The 22,766-nt window shown below is 32.8% G+C and overlaps 1 protein-coding gene across 2 annotated transcripts in view; it reads left to right on the top strand.

Moving 5' to 3' along the window:
* Positions 1 to 6,809: 6,809 nt before the first annotated feature.
* The window catches only part of LOC110027398 (casein kinase 1-like protein HD16), a 19,221-nt gene continuing 3,264 nt past the window's right edge, over positions 6,810 to 22,766 (top strand). Inside the window, exons 1-14 of one of the 2 annotated variants that reach the window (XM_020728812.1) lie at positions 6,810 to 7,025; positions 7,145 to 7,688; positions 9,090 to 9,218; positions 9,347 to 9,420; positions 9,563 to 9,632; positions 9,794 to 9,849; positions 11,555 to 11,626; positions 11,768 to 11,862; positions 12,867 to 12,933; positions 13,034 to 13,163; positions 13,262 to 13,480; positions 13,594 to 13,724; positions 21,023 to 21,197; positions 21,274 to 21,364. In XM_020728812.1, coding sequence (XP_020584471.1) covers positions 7,227 to 7,688; positions 9,090 to 9,218; positions 9,347 to 9,420; positions 9,563 to 9,632; positions 9,794 to 9,849; positions 11,555 to 11,626; positions 11,768 to 11,862; positions 12,867 to 12,933; positions 13,034 to 13,163; positions 13,262 to 13,480; positions 13,594 to 13,724; positions 21,023 to 21,197; positions 21,274 to 21,364 — 1,771 coding nt within the window. In that variant the 5' untranslated portion in view covers positions 6,810 to 7,025; positions 7,145 to 7,226. Of the gene's footprint in view, positions 7,026 to 7,128; positions 7,689 to 9,089; positions 9,219 to 9,346; positions 9,421 to 9,562; positions 9,633 to 9,793; positions 9,850 to 11,554; positions 11,627 to 11,767; positions 11,863 to 12,866; positions 12,934 to 13,033; positions 13,164 to 13,261; positions 13,481 to 13,593; positions 13,725 to 21,022; positions 21,198 to 21,273; positions 21,365 to 22,766 lie in introns of both variants that reach the window. The other variant, XM_020728811.1, reaches the window with a different exon arrangement.

The following is a 22,766-nucleotide window of genomic DNA, read 5'->3' as shown; positions in this document are numbered from 1 at the left end:
TCAGCTCCTAATGGTAACTAAAAGTTGGCAATAAAATGTACTATAAAAATAAACACATCATTATGTCAACTCATAATGATAAAATGTCCAAAAAATCAAATTTTAGAATTCAAGCATAATAATCTCATGCATTTTTATAAAAAAGTAATGAAACTTTTGCTTCAATAAAACTTTAATGAATTTCAAAGGAAGTTTGAGGCATTAAAGCAAAATATTAAAAGTTCAACACTACCTCCATTAGAATTTGGTATACTTCTTAAACATCAACCAAAGGAAGGCGAAGGTCATCCAATTTATTATGTCCCTTTTTTTCCCTCCTCTTCTCCCTTCACACCCACTATTAGGCCTGAACGATATCATATATATAAATTTAAGCATATTTTCTCTTCTGTCTCTTCGAGTGTGAAGATTCCTAAGAAGAGATGATGATTATGCCTTATATCCTCCATATGAACATGAACCTTAACACTATAAAGGGTCATTATTTGGAATGAATCCATATTATATTACCACATAACAAATGTATCAAGGATTTGATGATGAAATCATTCGAAGGTTTAAATTTAATTTACCTAAATTTGTGATTAAACTAATTTTTTTTCATGATTATCTACTTAATATGGACTAATATTTAATTAGATGCCCGTATTCAAAAAGTGACAAGTTGATTTCGTATATATGAGGCTAATTAATCATGCTAAAACATGCTAGTTTAATCTTATACAAAAAGGAATTTAATGATCAAGCCAACCATCCATTGTTTTATGGGATGCAAATAAAAGGCATTAAAGTAAAAACATTTGCCCTTAAGTTTCAAAGTCAGCTCATGGATGGAATGACTATGATTTAATATGAGTATATGACACACTTCAATGACCTAATAATCCATTGCGATATGAGAGATAATCACGGTATCATAATGATTTATGTATTGATAATTGTCGTGAAGTATTAACTTAAAAAAGTTTACTCCTTTAAAGATGCATTTAAAGTTGATGCTTAAACTGAGCATGTATCAGATCCTTTCTATGAGATTTACAACTTCATCTAAAAGTAGCTATCAGACACATTCCATAGCACCTTAATAATTTTTAAAGAGCCCCACGATTCCAAATAAAAGGCCCTAGTTTAAATATCTAGCTCTAAAATATCTAGTGTTTCTTACTATACATGTGGCATGATTAGCCATTTAACAAATACTTGCTCTTAACTAACTCTACTTATAGACCTTGATTTAAATTCTAGCCTAAAACTAAAGTGGAGTCCTTCAATTATAAATCCTTGATCCATATGCTTTATATGAGAGCTTTGTGAAGTTTTTAAACTGATGAGAACCTTGATATTAATAACCTCTTTAGAGGCCTCACTACTCTTTTTAAGAAAATAAATTATTTGATGATTCATTAATGTGTTTTTTAGCTTATTATTATGTGAACATCATCAATAAGAGATAAAAATAGATGAATTAAATATAAGCCAGATTATTGCCTAAGTTGAATCTATTAATCTCAATAACCAATAAATTGTGTATTGTGATATTCGACATTAAAAATGATTAGACAAAAGTCATCTATAGGATCTAGGACTTCTCATCCAACTTGCTAAAGCTTTTAAGTTAATGAATATGATGTTTTCTACTTTGTTGACATTTTCTCACATTTATAAACCAGCAAGCACTTTTTAACTATTCATTAGCAACAATTTAGCTAAGTTGAATTTATAGCAAACACCTATTAAGTCTTGTTGTGTAACTTGTATTTCTTATAAGAGAATAGAGAGTAAGTCTGACACATTGAATTACTTGCTTAAGTATTATACTTTTACTCAATCTATTAAAATCTTAGGTTTCTTACTTTAGATTATTGTTCATTGTTGTTTTTCTTGTCTTTTGAATATCCTTATTAGTAATATTTTTGTATCGACTGTAAATAAATTTGAATTCAGTAATATGCTTTGTGATTTTGAAAAATAATAAATTGAAAGATTCCTAAGGGACTGAGAAAGAAATTTTCAACACTTACGAATAATTTTCTTCATTATGATTGCACAAAAAAAGAAGCTACACACCATTGCTTTGAATGTTATTACTAACCCTAGAGAGAAAGAGGGCTGATATTTTCTAATCTTGACACTATTAACTTCCTAGACAATTATAAAATCATTTGAAGGTATTACAATACCAACTCAATACTTTTCACATAGCACCATATTTTTTATGGATCACTTTGGGTTAAAATAAAAATCTAACTTCCCCCTTTTAGAGAAACTTAATGCAACTTACTATGAGAATAAAGAGATTTCACTCATTTCAAATACATTGCACTTATATTCTATTTTGACCCTTGGCTTAATAACACGTTTCCTTATGAGAAATTTAGGAGCTCTATCTTATCCTAATTTAGCTAATCTACCAATGCCACTGTTTCAAATGATATTTTAAAAAAATGCTCTCTTTATTCCACCATCAATATCTCTGTAAATTGATCTCAACTCATACTTAATATTCTCATTGTTGATTCTACTTTAGGAAGATAAAAACTAATACTCACATAAAATTAAAAATTATTTCCTTTTTGAGGATCAGTATAAAGCTGGTCAGAGAAAGTTCCTATAATTCAAAGGCTACTCTTTTATATATGCCATGATTCTAAAAAAAATTGATTGACGACCTCAGAATTAAGGATGTTCTTTTGCGTAGAGGCATTGAGATTAATCCCAAATATACCTTTTGTGGTGTTTAAACTGGCACTTACATTTGTTTTTGAGTAAACTCACTCACTTAATTTTTTTCTTTCGCGTGAGCTAAAATTTTTACTCAAATAATAGTTTATGAGGATATTTTAGGATGCAAAATTACACGAAAGTTTTCCTACTTATTTTCCACATTGTTTCTCATTATTTATGATTGAAAAAGAATGATATAACTTTCTCAAAATGTTACTTCTCCATTGTATATCATCAGAAATAAAATTCGTTTTACTATTCAATTAGAATGCTTAAAATGAAATTTACAAGTGGAATTTAACATTACTATTAGTAGCATTTATGCTTTATAGTTATTGTCGACCCTATTTTGCTTGGCTTAAGATTGATATACTCTCATAGTGTTTTATGTTCTATTGTTTTTGATGTTGCAACTTTCAATTATTAGATGCCACACTTATCAGGAGAACTTACATTTTAATATTGAGGTTGTCATGGTTAACATATAGAATATGTGATTTTCGCGTGGGTCCTTCTATTGGACGACTTTTTCAGCTATCTTTTTTTCGGGTAGCTTTCATGTTGTCTTGCTACCTCCTTTCCTGGAAAGTGATCTTTTGTGATGAGAATGAAAATTCTTTCATTAGGTTTTAAAATTGATGCTGCTAGAAAATTTGTGGCGGTAGAGTATGGAATTATCGTCTTAGCATTGCATGAGAATTCAACACACAAGCAGATGAAAAATAAAATAAGCAGTGACGACTCCATGAGTTTTTATATGGAAAACCCATAAAATAAAAAATCACGGGGTCTGGCCCAATTGCGAAAATCCGCAATTGATTGATGATTAAAAAAAACAATTGTCCCACAGAAGGAAAGGGTTTTCAGATTACAGTGTCGACTGACGCTGTGTTTGGTAGTGATTGACAACGGTGGTTAGCGGTGGTCGACGACGGTTATGGTGGTCGACGGAGGTTGGAGGTGGTCGACAACTGTAGGAGATGGTCGACATAGGTGTCAGGGTCGACGACGGTTGGTGTAGGTGGTTGATGATGATCGTTGGTTGTTGAGGGAGGTCGACAATGGTCGACGACCGTTAGTGGTGGTCGACGGCGGTCGGTGATGATCCTGAGATGCAGCTTCTCCTCAAAGCCTCAAACTCTCTCTCTAGGCTTAAGCCCCTCCTCAAGAGAGAGATGAGACTCTATTTATAGTGTTATGAGAGCAATTAATGTAAGAATATGAACAACTTTGATCGGACGGTCCAAAGAGCTTCCATCGGTCATACAAAGTTAAATAGACATTTGAGTGTCTTAAAGATATCGAAATTGAGCGATCTTGGGCTCATTGAATTTGTCTTATCGAGACGTTCGATTTGAGTATAAACTTGTCATATTAGACAACCATTTGTCCTTCCAAATGTATCTAAAAATCTTATAAGTGTGATTCAATGACTTGATCCGAGTTTGATTTGACTCGGAAGTCAGTTTGATTATAAGTTTACTGAAATCAGAGCTTCGGATGACTTTTTATCAAGATTTTAATGTTTCTTGCTTAAAATATCAGCTCAGGATCCACATCATGCATCAAGATTCGTGTCAAATGATGAAAATTTATTGGTTACGTATCGAAGATCAAATAACATGTCATTAGTTTATTGTTGTCATATATTATTTTTGAGTTTTGTAATGATAGTTCGCTAACATTTTCTTATAATTTAATTTTTTTTGTATAAAAATCTTTCGCAATGGAACAAAACTCATTTTTAAAGTACTTTTGATATTATAGTACTTCAAATAAATGAATTTAATATGTTCCTATGAATCATGCTTCAGAGTTTTAAAGAAAAAAATGGTAAATTTTATAGGTTCTATTGTACTTTCATCATTTTTTTGGACTTTAAATAATTATAATTGTTAGAGTCCACAATTTTGTCTTTATGGTGAGTCAAATTTTGTGGTTTAATGTTGTCCTTTTTCCTCCTCTTTTATGGTTTTTTTTTCTCATGTAATATCACCAACCTAATGATCCTCAGTGCTATCACATATCAAAATAAAGTTTCTTATTTGTCTATTTCTTTGTATTAATATTATTGCTCAAAAAATTTGTTATCTTCTAACTTAAAAATAATTACGATTACTCTAAAGATTTTCAATGCTTAAACATGTTGCAAATTATTTGAACTTTGGAACTCTAATTATAACTCTTGTTATATGAATGCATATTTGGCAATTGCATTTCAATTTTACCTTTAAAACAAGTTCTATGTTGTTAATAGCATTCAAAATGTTTCTTAATAATAATTCTTATTTTATTATAGTTTGGTTTGATTGATCAAAGCATCAAAGTTGCTAAGTAGGACTCAACTGACTTTAGTGAAGTAGATAGATGACTTAACATAGAATCATTAGGATCTATTTGGGTCAACTACAACTTATTGAATAATCTGCTGATAAAATGATTAAAAATAATCAGCTGATAAAATAATTGCGGTGGCTATTACAGTTTTTTATTTTTTTGGAAAAGCCAGACCGCTACCAGAAAGCTGCATTTTGGTGCGGTGTGAAAACATTGTTTTCAGCATTTTCAAAACGCATAAGTTGTCAAAATGCAGTTTATCCAAATATGTCAGGTGCGTTTTCAAAACGCCACCGCACCAAATAAGCGGCCCCAAAACGGACCATTAGTCTTAAGGTGATAATTTCATCTTGTCATTTTATGATGGTTAGTATTACCTTTAAGATTTTCCATCATTGAACACAAGCAAATTAGATAATAAACAAAAACACATAAACAAATGAATAAATCCAATATAATTAGTTCAGTGCAAAATAGAAACGATAGGGGAACATTTCCATACAAAATTTGGCCTATTTTTAAATAGCCTATCTGAATTTTTATAAAATAAAATCGGTTTTATTTAATATTTAATACTTTTTTTTATATTTACGACTTTATTTATGTCATAATTTAATTATAAATCAAAAATTAATTATTTAAATTTTTAATAAAATCAATTCTCAAGCGCTTATTATGAATTTCTTACCTGTTTGATGATATTTGTTGGAAAGGCACACGTGCAAAAGAGGGTCATGTGACAATACTCCACCGCCCGGAGATCCGACCGTCAACGTCATCAACGGCCCATAAGATCCGAACTCTAGAAAGGACCCGCCAGGTTGGGCAAGAATATTTTTCTTAGAAGTTTTAAATTTTATTTAAAATAAATTTAGTATAGTCGTTAAATTATATTTCATATGTTGAAAGTTGAATATATTTTACAAAAAAAAAAAATGATTTTGACATTCACATTGACTTAATTTTTTTTCCTCATAATTTAATAAATATAGATTGATTCTAAAAACTTGAAATTAGTTGAATATATTTTCAACAAGAAAGATGAGTCTAATAGTCTGTTTGGAGCAACTTGTGCGTTTCAGGATAAACAGCTTATCCTGAAACGTGGCCCACGGGTTGACCGCGGGGTAGACCCGCAACATATGTTTAGTGTAAGAAATCCAAACACGACAGACATCATCTTAAAAAACGCGCAAATCAAATGGTTAGGCGGCGTTTTCAAAAACATCACCGCACTTATAAGCTGCCCCAAACGGCTAGGCGGTGTTTTCAAAAAAACGATAGGCAGTGCATTTGTGTGGTAGTGCGGTTTCACACTATAATTTTTTCTATTTGATAAAACTTTATTTTACATACATTTTAAAAAAAATTACGGCTAAAAACATGATTTTCCAATCAAATCCGACACTTGTATGTTTTTTTTTTGGTAAAAGTCATAATTTTTTTAAGAGCTGCTTCTTCAAATAACTACAATTATTTTAGACAAATCCTAAAAATTAATGCAGGGATGCAAACTATGCCAAATAGATGAATAAGTGCCCAAAGTAGCTGAATATTGATGTATTCTGTTATCCAAAAATAAATTTAAGGATTTTGAAAAAATTATAAAAAAAATTAATCCGAATATTGACCCTGATTTTCTGTAATCAAGATTAACGTATACTTTTTAATAACTAATAATAATATAAAAAAAAAATTAGAAATATCTTTCGTTCTTTATATGATCAAGTCCACGCGAATTTCAGGAATGCGAGGGTTTACACTCATACTTGCAGCCCTCTTCTGGCTTCATCTTTCCGGAGCCGCCTCGGCGAAGCCAGCGAGCTCCCTCTCGAGTTGTGGCTGATCGATCCCAAAACTCTAGAAGGGAAGAAGATTCTGAAGCCAAATTCGTGAGCGGGGCAGTCAACGGAGTTGATTTGTGTTTGAATCGATCCAAACGTCCCGAAGTCTCTCTCGACGAGGTTGGTTTACTTTTTTCCGATTCTTGCGGATTTCTTTGAAACCCTAATGAAGAACGAGTGCGGTGAGATGATTTTTTTTTTCTCGTATTTTTGCTCATTGAAGGCTGATGATTGGTTAGATCCATGGCGGCGAACTTTGGGAGAGATTGAGGAGATAATGGTCGGTTTTGGAGCGGCGCTACGTGGTTGCATGGGCGAAGAATGCCAGAACTTCGGAGCGGGGTGCGTCGTGGAGGTCGTGCTCCACCGCCACTCGTTGTAGATCGCGAGGTTAGGAGACCAAGGACCCGTGCGACGGCAAAGAAGGCGTCGGACGGGGCTGGATCGCCGGTAGCTTGGAGACCTGCATCGGTTGGGAAGGCGAAACCAGCGGGGAGGGGGAGGCCAAGGGGCAGGCCTTCGAAGAAGCCAGCTGCTGTTGTTAGGTTGTTTGTGACAGAGGAGGAGGGAGAGGGAGAAGGTAAGGTCTCTGATCAGGTAAAAGAGGTTGTAATTGCTAAGGAGGTAGAGCAGCGGGGTGGGGTCGCTGCTGTAGATCGCAGGAATTTGGAACTTCTGCACGAGGTCCAGGGCAAGATGCTGGGTGATGATAGCGGTGGGTTGAGCGCCAACAAGGCTGCGGGACAAGAAGAAGAAGGGAACACGGCTCCTTTCCCTGAAAAGGTTGATATGCCAACTTTTCTTGTTCTATTCATTTCCTTGATGGTTTGATTTTTTTCTTTTCTATATCGAGGACTTTCTATATGTTTAACAATCGAACTCAAAGAATTTGGCCTGGGACTTTACTAGCTTAGCTTACTTCTCCTGAGCTAGACTTCCCAAATTGCTCATCTTCAATGTGCTTTTAGTTTTAGCGAGTCGAAATTTCAAAATTTTATTTGTCTACTGTAAGCAGCATTCTAATCTTGTAGCTAGGTTCATCCAAAGTAAATTTGCTGCTTTCATTTCTCTAATTTTTATGAAAATAATTGTGTTATATTTCACTTAATTTCCATTTTTTTAATGTACAATCTCAACAACCTATTGGTGGGGAACTAGGGTAAAAACTCACAGTAACATGTATTGATAGTTTACTTGCTTATAGAAGTTTATGTATAAAGCATAAACAATCTTAGGTTTACCATAACTAAAGAAGGTATTTCGGGAAACTTTTCTATTGCTTGAACATCTTCACGTTTAATATGACGCTTCTTCTATTGATCATGACATGAGATTTTAATGCTTTAGGTAAGATAGTTGATTGTCTTTTCAAGGACTTTGAGACTCACATTTAAGCACTAAGCATTTTCATTTTCTAGGAGTGATAATCCTCAAGGAAAGTTTAGAAGATGTGGTCTTTTTTAATGTTCTGACTTTGATGCATATCTATGAATTTATTTTGGAATGTAATTCTCAGATTTAGAATGAAGGATAACTGTGAGACAGTCAGACAAATATGTTGTGGCATTATTTTCCTGCTGCACATTCATATTTATGCAAATCAAGTGGTGGCAACCTTATCAAAACAAATACACCGTAATTTCATTTCTTTTGTTGCACGTTAATATTTATACAAATCATGTGTTGGAAACCTTTTATCAGGACTAAATAAATGAATAAGATTCATAGTTCATGGTTTTTGTCTTTCAATGTGTATCCATTTGGCCCCGCTGGTATCATGGTTTTTGTCTGCTTATTGTCTTCTAGATAATAAATATCAGTAATTGTGTATTTTACTTGAATTAAAAATTTTCATTTAATTCAGCCAGATTCGTTTGTCTGGTCAGTTAAAAATGTAAACCCTAGCCTTTCATTTTCCTTTACTTCTATTATGTATAGTCTAGTTTCACATTCTGTTTTGAGTAATTTGATTGTATTCTTTAATTTTTAGCTTTGTTCATATTACTGTTACTTCATTGTGTTGCCTACTTAATTATGTTGCTTGAGGCTGTTACATGGTATTCTCATATAAATAGTTAAGGAAAGCTAATTATGCATTCTTCTTATGATACACTCTAATTTGTTGAGAGTGTTTCTGTTGGATGATTTTGTGGTGGCTATTTGACATGATAACCTATATTTCAGGTCCAGGTAGGTGGATCTCCAGTCTATAAGATTGAAAGGAGGTTGGGTAAAGGTGGATTTGGCCAAGTTTTTCTTGGTCGCCGTGTTACTGGTGGTAATGACCGTGCAATGGGCCCTGGTGCACTAGAGGTTTTTTTTTTCTTATTATTTGTGCAGAAGTTTTGAAAGTTTTGATTTAGATGACATATTTCTCATTCTTTGTGACTGTAAATTAACCTGGTTGCTTGCTTCTTTTCTGGTTTCTTCACTGTTTATAGGTTGCTCTAAAATTTGAGCATAGGAACAGCAAGGGTTGTACTTATGGTCCGCCTTACGAGTGGCAGGTTTACAGGTGTTCTTCTACCTTCATCAATAATCTATTATCTCATTTCCTGCCCATGCGCTAACACAACTAAGCATTTGTGCACATACTCAATTACCGTTTGACTTGATTTTAATTTTTTCATTTCATTGACATGGCTTTCATTAAACAGTGCTCTTGGTGGAAGTCATGGGGTTCCAAGGGTCCACTATAAAGGAAGGCAGGGTGACTATTACGTTATGGTGTGTGCTGCATGTCTTGAAATAACTGTTAACATTACCCCTCCTCTCTATTTCTCTTTAATCAAAATAAATTTCTCATGCTTTTTTATTATTACATTTTTAATCTCTATGTAATTTTGTTTTATTTTTATTATTGTTTTCTGAAACTCTTTTATTTACAGGTGATGGATATGCTGGGCCCAAGTTTATGGGATGCATGGAATTCTGCTGGTCAAGCGTGAGTGTCTTACCATTGTGACCGTCCATCTGTCTCATCTTGTTGCACATCATAGGCTTTTAACTCTTTAAAGCTTTATTTGTTAGGCTCACTTGGAGATGCTTCAAGGAGAGACCTAATGCATAAATGAAAAACCTCATATTGACGAATGATTTTCTCTGTTTTCATATTGCTATCAATGCCTATTTATATCCATTATTATTTTTTTTAATGTATGGTTTTTTTTTATAATCTCTAATGTATCCTACATGATTGTTAGGAGTGAGGTTTAAGTGATGTCAATGATGGCCATTAGTTTCAATAGTTGCTGAGTGGAGTCCTTTGATTCTGAACTAGGGAAGAACATGGCAGTGGAAAACCAAGTGATAGATGTAAAATGATTCATTTGAGAGTCAATTACCTACTAAATTAGCTGATAGAGCCACTTATTTTACCCTTAAAACTAGTTATTTATGTTAACTAAAGGTGACATAGTATGAAAAGAGATTCTTTTTATGAATAGAATATTTCAGGATACCTATATTGGATGTTGTGGCATTGTATATTATATGTATTTAAAATTTAAAAAGAATAGCAGTACGCCTCTATTGATATACATTTTTCTTCCAAAAACTTGAAATGGCGGTAAAATATTTCAAATGTTAAGAAATGAGATATGCCGGGTTTATAGTATAAGTGATTTTCATTTTTTTAATAATTTTTAATGCATCTTGCTAACTTTTTTATGGAATATGTTCATACTTATCATATTCAAACATGGGTTGTGATAATGATTTTTGCTTCTCTTTGCGTGAATTCACATGTTCAAATGATGGATATATAATATATATTTCATAAATGTGTGAGATGGACTTCTCTTCTCTAAAGGAGAATAGTTCTGCCAAATTCTATTTCAAGAACTATCACTTCCACTGGTTTTCAAACAAAATATTCCATCATTTATTTTCACATGTATCATTGTTATATTTATCAAGTTTCATTGTTTTTTGTCAATATTTGATTGTTCATAAAGCATCTGCCCAAAATGACAAATTTTTATGTTAATGTGGCGACTTTGGAGTTGAATAAAATGATTGAATTTAAATGTGACTGGTTGATCATAGGTTGACCTCCAGAGATTGTAGTGTTTATTGGAATTTTTATGCAAATTTTGGAGTATTTTGAGCTGTTGTGGAGGTTCTAAAGCTAAAATTGTAAGCAAATAGTTGTACTTGAAAAGCTGTATTGAACCAAATATATTTGTCTTTGAATAAAAAAAATATTTATTTTTTGTGTGCATGAGCATTATATTAGAGAAAGTCGTCTTAGATGGTTTGGTCATATTAAACGTCGACCATTAGATGATCCGATTAGGAGAGTAGATGTTTTAAATTTGACTTGTGTTAAGAAAGGCAGAGGTAGACCTAGGAAGACTTGGGCTTATTGTATTAAAAATGATCTTAATTTACTAGAACTAAATGAAAATATGACACTAAATAGGACGCAATGGAGAAAAAGGATTCATGTAGCCGACCCCACGTAGTGGGATTAAGGCTTTGTTGTTGTTGTTGTTGTTGTTGTTGTGCATGAGCATTATATGCAGGAAAATTCTGTGTTTTTTTTTTCCAAATTGCACTAGGAGCTTTCATCATCACATCATTGTTATGCACAGTATTTTTTTGTTCCATTTTTTAATTCTGTTTTGCTCCTTTTGATTGTGTTGCAGAATGTCATCTGAAATGGTTGCCTGCATTGCGGTAGAATCTATATCTATACTTGAGAAGGTGCATGCTAAAGGGTAAGTGTAATTCTTCCTCATTCTCATATTGGGAGGCTTGCATATTTTCTAACTCAATTTTCTTTTTGGGTAAATTTGATTTTTTTTTATTGGATTGTTTGTTAGTTTTTATTTTTAACCATCACCGACTATTTTTATCAGATATGTCCATGGAGATGTAAAGCCTGAGAATTTTTTGCTTGGGCAACCATCGACACCACAAGAGAAGAGGTTATTTCTTGTTGATCTTGGACTGGGTAAGAGGAAATTCTTACTCTGTATGTTATTCTAATGGTGGTGTTATCTTTTCTAGAACCAGTATGTGTATTTGTGTTCTAATGGAGCTATTTATGTTTTCACCCAATTTGCAACTCAATTCTGCAAATTGTGCTAGTAGCTTGATTTGATGGTCATTCTAATAATTTGAGCAACTTTTTAATAACTTCACGTGCCAATTATTAGTGAACTGAAAGTATTATATTAAAGATTGATATGATGATAATCTCCCTATTTTCTTAACTCATGTTATTTTCTGTTTGCGCCATTATCGTCCGAGTCTTTCTGTTTCATTGGGAGTATTTGGGGAAGCATATCTTCTTTTATTTAGCCTGGATACTATGTTTTAGGTCAAGTCACTGTGCATGAAATTCTTCCATATTTGCACCTTGCTGTAGCAACATCTGCCGCAAGGTCTCTGAAGTATCCAAATTTTCAAATCCAAACCTGATCGTCTTTGTTTCCAGTTTTATGGTTTTAGAGTTTCCTATCTTGGTTGTGTTGAGGTTCTTAGGTCGACTTACCTTTCATCGCCTTGTCAAAGAATTTATGCAGCAGGGTCTTCTACTTATCCAAGGAATGAAATCCCAACTTAGCTTGTCAAGTTTCTTTCTCTCTACTCTACCTAATGCCTCTTAGCTATTAATTAAATCTACTTTATTTCTTTCCTCCTCTTCTCATGTGCTAGCCTTCTCAATATTACTTTTCCAGTTAATTTGGGCTGCTAATGTTCTAAAAGAATTAGTGGAATGGTATAAATCAGTTTTAGGTTTACCTCTCATGCTTCAAGTCCAAGATGAGTTTTTGGTTTTGGGAGGGATGTATTTGGAGTTGGCCTGATCCACTCTTTATAAAGCTGTTCCATTCATGTTTGAAGAATTTAGTGGCTTTGTTTTATAGTTTACTCATCCATTTAATTTGCTTATTTTTACTCATATTGAACATAGCGAACTAATTTTTTTCTTCTTTGCTAATTGTACTTCAGCCACGAAATGGAAGGATGCTGCGACTGGCCAGCATGTGGAATATGACCAACGCCCAGATGTCTTCAGGTACATTGAATTGTTTTATCATTTTCTAAATATTGCAGCTTCGATAAAATAGTTTTTGCTCTTTGTTTTTTTTCTAAATCAACTTATTGAATGGATGCAGAGGTACTGTTCGATATGCAAGCGTGCATGCGCATTTGGGAAGAACCGCTAGTAGAAGAGATGATCTAGAATCTCTTGCGTACACACTTATTTTTCTTCATCGAGGCAGGCTGCCATGGCAGGGATACCAGGTGGGAATTTTACTGCATTGGCATTCTTTCTGCCTAATTGACTTAGTAAAAGTTACATTTTCACTTATTTCTTCTCCAATTTTTTTTTTTCAATCTAGGGTGAGAACAAGTCTTTTTTGGTTTGCAAGAAAAAGATGGCAACATCTCCTGAGCTGCTTTGTTGTTTCTGTCCACCTCCGTTTAAGCTTTTTCTTGAAACTGTGGTAAACTTGAAGTACGATGAGGAGCCCAATTATTCTAAGCTAATATCTCTGTTTGATGAGTTAATTGGACCTAATCCGGCTATTAGGCCAATCAATACAGATGGAGCACTGAAGGTATTGTAGTCTTTGATACTTATTCTTTTCGTTTGATTTTCCAATAAAAAATGATGATGGTTTTTTCTAGCCTGGCAAGGCCGCTAAACAAGCTGATTATGATTATGTATCAGGTTGGACAGAAACGAGGCAGATTAACTATTGATGATGAAGATGATGCTCAATTAAGAAAGAAGATTCGATTGGGAGTTCCAGCAACTCAGTGGATTTCAGTCTATAATGCAAGACCACCAATGAAGCAGAGGTGATTGCTACTGATAATTATATAAGGAAAAAGTAGTTAGGATTCTATGATTGTTTGATCTATTTTTCTTTCCTTGGTGACATAAACATCTTTTCCCGAGTCTGCAAATACTTAGGCGGTGTTTGGTAGCATCCTATTAATTGTATTTAGTCAATGGATTTTACTTAAATCCAACCAAACTCCCAAAAAATAAAAATCAAATCCAACGCTCCGTTAAATGAAATTTTATCGTGTTAGGTCTCCAAATCTCTTGTTTTGTCTCTTTTGCAATGTAAATCCGGATTTAATAAATCCGATTGAGTGGCGGATTACGATTTTTATTCCTTTGTCACTCACGAGGTTCTTTTCCGCTGACACGGTGATCGAATTTACTAGATTTGATAAGTCTTATTTAACGTAAGTCCATGTTGCATCCAAACACCACATTAGAGGGAGCTAGCTCATTATCATTGACTTTTGGGGTTTTACCGGTGCAGAAATTCATACATGTTGTTACAACTTTAAATAATTATTTAATCATGCTAATGTGGGTGTTTATTGAAATTTTAGTCAAGCAAGGTTGTGCAGTTTTTGTTATTGATTAAGGTCTATCTATCTTCTGGAAGTAGCCAACTGTAAAAGTACGCCTCAGAACTCAAAGCTAGGTAGACCTTAATCAATAAGAAAAACTGCACGACACTTGTCTAACTGAAATTTCTATAAATAACCTGATCATATATTTAATTAAACTTGTATCAGCGACACTTGCTCAGTTCAGTGGCATATTTTTACAGTTGCCTATTTGTATATTGTGCACATGTAGCCTTTGTTTACTGTCATAGATCAATTATTGTGTTGCTTCTTGAAACTTTTTGCTTTATTCTTTTGAAATATCTCATCATTAGGGTGTTTTGGTAGGATTATTCAAATCTCTCTATCTGCAGTAGTTTGAGAGTGCTGAATGGGATTTATTTCTTTATAATTTTCTTGTATGTCCGGGGGCTCTATGGATATAAGCTAAAGACATGAGCATGCTCTATTTTTTGCGATACTCTATGTCTATCCTATTCTTGATTATCCCGTGAATTACCCCTGAAAGTAAAAAAACATGGGTTATTTATTCCTCTATTTAATACATGCCTTATAGCCCATCGATTTCATTTTCCTTATTCTTCTTTCTAGACTTGGCTTGTTTAGATGATTAAGTATGGGTAGCTCTGATATCCTCTTGGTAAAAGAGGATTTTTTGTTGCGTTTATTTGGTCTTCTTTCTTTTCTGTGAGAGGGGTGATAATAATGTTGTGAATTCTTGTTAAGTGTTAGGCCAAGTTGGCGAATAAGGGGTGTAGTTTGGGCTCAAGTCCAGCCCATAAGGGGAATAGAAGCTTGTCATGTGTGTTCTAATTTTTTCAAAAGTTTGGCAGCAATCAAAGTTTGTAATTAGTTCTGCTCTACACACACATTACAAATATAGAATACCAAAAGCTGTCGTAATTATAGTTCTTTTAGTTCAGTGTGTCATTCTTTTACTTTTAATTCATTTATAAATGCATGATGAGTTTTGAAGTGAGCCACCTCATCTTAGTCCACAACAATTGAGCATGGCAGAGCAAGAAAAGAGCTATTCATTTATTCATTGTATTTCTATGAGTTTTGATTTAGAAAATTATTGTATAAATTTTAGGATGATGTGAAATAGATCTTACATTATCGGATGTGGAAGGAGGAGCAAAAGTTATCAAGGAAAAATATGTGCTTTTAATGTGGCAACAAGTAATACTGTTGATGAAGTAGAGGTCTTGTAGAATGAATGTTAAACAAGCTAAAAGCTGTAGGTTTTGATGTACATGGGAGAAAATGAGATACATGATTTAGCTAAGACAGAGTATTAGAGATCTAGAACCTTTTGTTCAAGGTAGATGCATTAAAAATAATGAGAATAAGAGCTTGGTTAAAGATGATGATGTAAATATAATTTATTATGGATTAAATTTAAAGAAGTGTTGCAGAGTTACCTTTAAAGTATATGCGGAAGGATAAAACTTTAGATATAGCTGAATAAACCTATTGAAATTTGAGGACTTGTCAATAATATTATTTTTAATTCAACTGAAAAAGATGATGTCAAATCATTAGAAAAAACTATATAATATACAGCAATGCTTTCTCAATTAAAAAAATTCAACACTCACTCAACACAAGATGCGCTTGAAAAATTAACAAATTCTAATTTAATTTGTATATGTGGTTTTCTTGTCTTTTTTTTTTCTTAAATGTTTTATACATTTTGGTTTGCTAAAGTATTATTCTTTCAATGTTTAAGATTAAATATTTAGAATTTTGGTACTTCAGGGGTGGCAAACTTTGAATCATGCAATGAAATATTGAGAGAGTAACACAACATAGGCTAAAAAATTACGTTAATATCAAAATATTAGTTTGTTTTTTTGCCATAAAATTTCATCATGGAGGGAATTTTATAAAAAATACTGAAAAAGACAATAATTAATGGCAAAACATAGAAAACAATTAAGAAATCCTCATATTATTTTTGTTGATCATGTAAGGCATTTAGTGTCGTTCACCAGGCCTGATTTGTTGCTCTTAAGCGAAACAATTGTGTCAAGGGAAACAATTGCGTGAATGATATGCTTAAGTTATTAAATATATGCATGCAGGGCATTGATTAATTTTATTAGTAGACTATTTGTGTAAAAGTTTTTAATCATGATAGGATTATAATAAAGATCAACTTTAAGTTTATATATTTTGTATTGGTTATGAAGATGCATGTAAATTATAATCAAGGTGAGAATGATACAGTTCCAATTGAGGAGATATCTATCGAAATAAGTTAGATGTTAGAATAATGTATAAGATGCAGAAGATAAGAGCTTAAGATTAGCATAAGAAAGTTGTAGTGCAGGAAATCTAATTTTAGTGGGCGTCATACACACCTTTCTATCATCATTGTTAGAAAAAATAATTCTAGTGTTTTATTTATTTATTTATTTATTTTCAGCAATCAAAATAGAAAACAAATACGTCAGGCTTAAATACACAATCCAGAACACAAAACGTAAGCTTGATAAAAATATCAAAGCCAAAAATTAACTAAAATAGCCCGACGACTAGAGACACACTGAGCCAAAGGAGAGGAGGCTTATGCGGTTGATATTGGTGCACATATTTCAAGAGTTTCAAATTACACAAACAACATTATAAGGTGCTATAAATTCAGTGATATTACACTTCAATTTCGGTGTGATTGATGGAATCTACTTTGGGCTGATATCCTTCAGAGTGCACATCTGCTCTTCACCCATTGCATCATGGTGACGACCGGATCCTTCCCCTCAACAATCCCTTTGATCTTGTTCAGATGAGTCTCATCCGTAGGGAGCTTCAAATTGTTCTTGATGGTTTCCATTTTCACCCAGAAAACTAACAAATTCATCTTCAGCTTTATCAATCAATTGATAGTGAGTATGATTAACATGTGGAACATCACAATTATGAGAAGAAGGCACAATGTCTTCAAGCTTCTTAGAAGTAAAGATATCAATTGCAAGTTGCAACAAAGTGACATTTTGCATGTCCATGCTGCTCAGTCCTGGAAGTGGAGACCTCGATCACCTTGTTTGGTCTTCCCTTAATCACGATATAACCACTTCTAAATTGTTCCTTTCTGTTACAGGTAAGTCTTCAATAGGCTTAAGTACATTCAATCTATCATATGAAAGAGTGGATATTTAAATGAGCATATACTTTTAAACTTATGGTTGTCTTACTAAAGGAGGAAGTTATCATGAATCTTATTCATGTTTTATAAACTTATAATTGGGTTAGCTATGCTGTATGAATTTAATTTCTCACGTTGAAGTGTTGTAGAAATAAGAATCTTAAAATGAATGTGTAGATTATGTGTAGATTTGTTAAGTAGGGTAGATATAGAAATGAGTAGGATGGCAGGAGTACCACGTTTTCCAAATAAGCTATTAAAAAATTATGCTTGAGTGGTTTGGACATATACCGTTGAGAGTAAAAGATGTGCTAATAAGACATAAAATCAATACCATAAAATTTTGGAGAAAAATAATAGATTAAATATAATATGAATTGGAGTTGCACAAAAAAGCTTGCGCAGAAATGCTCAATAACTTCATGCAACACTTGTCAGGACGAACTAAGAATGAGGATTTAGAAAGTCCGCCTCAAATTGCTTGGATACGATGAATTTCAATATTTATGTGATGTCGAATATTTGTCTACTTCATTGAAGTCATCATCATGGTCAATTTCAGGTGCATTCATATTTTGTTTCTCCTTATCATTGTTGTCTAAATTACAAACACAAACAAAATGACATCCTTAAATATTTAAGACATTTTTTTCTATAAGAAATTAAGAATGCATATTTTTGTAAATAACAGTTAAATACAAATATGAAACATATTTTTTCTTTCATTCATCTTGCTTTTTCTGTGAGAATATGCTATAAAATGTTGTTTCTTACATGTGTAATATTTTGTTATTCTTCATTTGCATTTTTCGTGGGAGCATTCTGATTACATCACATTAAAGAACTGTTCATCTTCATTCATCCAAGAAGGTTTCTGTAAAAGCACCGGATTTTTCTCAACAATCCACTCATCATCAGAGTTCATGTTATTTATTAATATTGGATTGAAGTTTTGTTTTCTTCTTGTACTTCTCCCCCTCAATCCATTATTATATCTTACATATACTAGAGTATTCAACCTCTTATGCTCAAACATGTTCCTCTTCTTAGTATGAATCTAAAATAAAAAAAAAACATTATTTTTAAGAGGTGATTATAAAAGGAAATAATAATAATTTTAACTTTTAAGAAATAAAGAAATTATTATTGATTTAAAAGTGCTCTAATTTCTTTTACAACTTGATAAACTGCAATTGAGGCTAAGAACTTAAATTGCAAAATTCTTTAACTTGCATTTTTCCACCAAATCTCATTCACCAATCAGCAGGAGATCTCAACTTTCTTGAATCTGTAGTAATTGTACTCTCAAAGTCTCCTCATAAATTATCATATTAGCATAGTTGAATATTAGCTCTAAGACAATCTTCGTAATCGAACATTCTTTTCATACAAGTAATTAAACCTTCTTTTACCTCATCATCATTAGAAAAAAATATCCTTGAAGCGAAATTGAGAGTTTAAATAATAACTAGCTACATGTAGTGGTTTATGAAGTTGAATTTTTCATCTTGCATCAGTTTTCCTCCAAATAAGTACATGCTTTTTTTCATTATGCCCACAATTAAAAGTAGTTTTTTCTTTTGCTAAATCCATTAACTCGTAAATATAATCCATGGTTGGCCTATCTTCTGAGTCAACTTCTCTTTGAACATTTACAAGCGCCACAACTTTTTTGATACAATAATTAAGATGAACCTTAAAATGTGGATCAAACAAAATAGCAATTCAAGTTTTTATCCCTTCTGTCTTCTTTGACCATTGACTAGAACACTAAACTTCTGAGGAGAACATTGCCTGAAGTGGTTGCTTCTACTTGTAAATATTTTGAAGGGTCAAATATTTCGTAGCAAACAGTGTGATGACTGGACAAACAAGTTCGCTCTCTTTTGTAAAAGACCAAGAACCCATGTGTGTTATAAATGAATTTAACTTGTTTTGCTTTTACAAGTGTACTCTCGTGAATTTTAACTTTACAATATCTTCTAACATTAGGTCGATACAATGTGTTGTACATGGTGACCAATAAATATGTTGTCTTTTCTTCATTATCTTTTACCCGCATTCACATAATTTGACTCATTATTTGTTATAATTTAGACCACATTTATTCTCCCCAACTCCTCGATCACGTCATCCAATTAAGTGAATAGTAACTCACCACTTTTTATCGAATTAGAAGCATCCACAGATCTAAGGAATCTCAACTGGACTGTTCACAAGAAACTCAATCAAAGTTTTACTTTTTTCATTTGTCCGACTGTTAGACATAATCGAGCACTCATATTTACTCCATGTAATTATTGCAGCCTTATCTTTGAGTATTCAAGTTCTCAATTCATGCATTGTAGGAGTAAAACAAGGTCCAAAATAACATGTGCTTCAAACATAAATATGTAATATAGGTCATTGGAAACAATAAACATAAATCCGACTGAATAGCAAAATCTACCAATTGCCCTACAAGCTTCTTTTATTTCATCTTTTTTCCATTTAGAATTTAGAGTAGAATTTTTTTCTTGTGTTGTGGTGAATGAATGGCCTTTGGGAGGAGTCAAGTAATGATGAATTTGTAACATTTTGACCTTCACCAATGTTTATTGCACTACTTCGACCTTGTGTGTGTTGGCAAGATGTTGCTTCTTCCTGCTTATTATTCCACTACAAGCTTGATTGAAAAACTTATATTTGAAATGTTTTTCATTGGGTATGCTTGTTGTATATTACCATGTAAACTCTTTCTTGCTAGTGCGATTACTATTGGCCACACAATCCTACCCTTTCATTATAAGTTAAATTAGGACTATTTTTTCCCTCTTTTCCTTTCCTTTCATCCCATTTCTTCTTTCCTTTTCCTTTCCCATCTTTCTTTCATGGCACTTACCAATTTTGAATTTCTATTATGTTTATTAATCGCTGCCTATTCTGAATTCTTCCTATTATAAACATTTTCTAAATTATGAATTTTTATTATTTTTTTTCTCTTCCTTGTTTTAAAATATTGCCTATTATAAATCCTTATTTATTATAAAACTAACCTAGCACATTAAAAAAAATATCAGTTCAAATCCACCTTTGACAAATTACAAACATGAAAATAAAAATGCGGGTGTAAATATGAAAAGAATATTGCGGTTTATTGTAACTAGAATCATCTCTAACAAATCTTTAACCTGAAAGAAAAAAGTTTGTGGTTCTCTGCAGCAGTTACAGTTAAGTTACTGTGGCTACAGTAACTTACAAAATTTCACTGTATCTACAGTAACCTATTTAATTGTGCCTCTGCGGGAGAAACAAGGCTGGTGCGGGAGAAAGGCCTTGAGAGCCCATAAATATATTCCATTGTTAAACTAGTAATACAAGAATATATATGCAGAAATATATTAAAAAAACATATAATCTTAACACCCATTCACCCTTACTCACAGATGGAAAGATTTTAGAGGTGAATGGAGTAAGAGAAAGGCCTCAGTTAAATATAAATTTAGAGCCAGAATAATGCAATGGAATATTTTCATAAAACTTTATTTTACTTATTCTTAATACTAGCTTATATGCTAACCATACCATGATCATTCAGGTACCACTATAATGTGGCGGATACACGGTTGGCACAACATGTGGAGAGAGGAAATCTTGATGGCCTCCTTATTAGCTGTGTTGCATCTTGCACGAATCTATGGGCTCTCATTATGGATGCGGGAACTGGTTTTACATCTCAAGTTTATGAACTTGCCCCTTGTTTCCTTCATAAGGTTTGTGTTAACCTGATGAGTCTTTTTAATGTAGATTCAGTGTGATGTATTTATTTTTGGTCAACTGCTTTTCTAGGAATGGATTATGGAACAATGGGAAAAGAACTACTATATTAGCTCAGTAGCAGGTGCAAATAATGGAAGTTCTATAGTTGTGATGTCTAAAGGTTAAGTGCTTATTCATATGCTTTTTTTGGTATTATTTTTAAGCTGCTTTTATGATCAGTAGTTTTACATTTGCATTCATTCATGTTTTAAATTTTTTTCAACCCCATTCACAGTGCACCATCCCACCTTGCTCTTTTATAATGGATTAAGACCTGGAAATTAATTTGAATAATTGTTGAATTTTAACGTTAAACAACTATCAATGAATACGGCTTTGAAAAGTTCATTGTGTTTGACTTATTAAAAATATTGTAGTTGATTTGTTTACTAAATAAGCTAGTTGAACATGAGCAACTGTTTTGAGTTGGATTTTTAAATTTATTGTACATGAATAGACCTTCTTTTGATAGTGATCGTTAATGACATTATAATTTAGTCTTATTATAGTTATATTTAAGCTTTACATGACCTGCCCAAGCAATCTCGGGAGAAAGATACAGGTTTCGTTATCCATAAGATAAAAAATAGTCAGGCTGCCAGGCTCAGTGAAAGAGCTTGAAGCGTATGATGGATACCAAAAGAAGTGTAGGAGATTCTCTTTTTTTTTGCTACTTGATATTTGAAAACCTAATGACCAAACCTGGTCCAGTTGGGGTGGTTTGTCACCAAATCTTTTGGTGGGTAGTGCTCCACTGCTCTGAACACAAAGTGGGTCCATAAAGTCCTATGCGCCTGACCTCACACATAAAGGCTTGATTGGCTTCACAACTCTCCATCCGCTGACTAGTGCATTTTATTTCTTTCTGCAGGCCTGTATCTGAAAACCATAGCTACCAGCAAATTGTCTGAAACTTTAGTTTACAATTTGTTTTTTATCTGATACATGCAAATCGTCTCACCTTACTGATAAAGTTTCTTGTGGACTCTCAAGGTAGCACTTGGTGGAAGGTTTGGAAACTTTTTATAGATACACTGTTTCTATTGCCATCTAGGAGTAGTTATGTGGAAATTTTTTCTGTTATTGATCTGAAAAATATTCATAGATTTTTTTTTATAAGATTATACATAGAATTTATTACTGTGCGGGGCAGGGGGTGTAACTTTAAGATTGTTAAATAGCTATTTACACTTTTCATAAACAAAACTAGAATAAACTGTTCATTTGTTTGCTTTGAAATTCTTAAAGCTTCTGCTTGTAAACGGCTGTTATATTTTTGGGATGTTTCCAACTGAGGCATATGAATCGTTTTCTGAGAAATCTACTAGCTTATTGGGGGCCCTTGGCTATTATTTGACAATGCGTGACCATATTTTTTCTTGTTTTAAAAGGCTGATGAAGTTTGACAAATTTAAAGAAATATGTTAGTTGTACTACCAAATATAAATGTATGTATGTATGTATGTATGTATGTACTCATAGGAAAAGCGTTATGATATATATATATATATGGTGAATGAATG

Source organism: Phalaenopsis equestris, unplaced genomic scaffold, assembly GCF_001263595.1.
Source record: "Phalaenopsis equestris unplaced genomic scaffold, ASM126359v1 Scaffold000428, whole genome shotgun sequence".
Taxonomy (NCBI): domain Eukaryota; kingdom Viridiplantae; phylum Streptophyta; class Magnoliopsida; order Asparagales; family Orchidaceae; genus Phalaenopsis; species Phalaenopsis equestris.
This window is presented reverse-complemented; position numbering and strand designations above follow the sequence as displayed.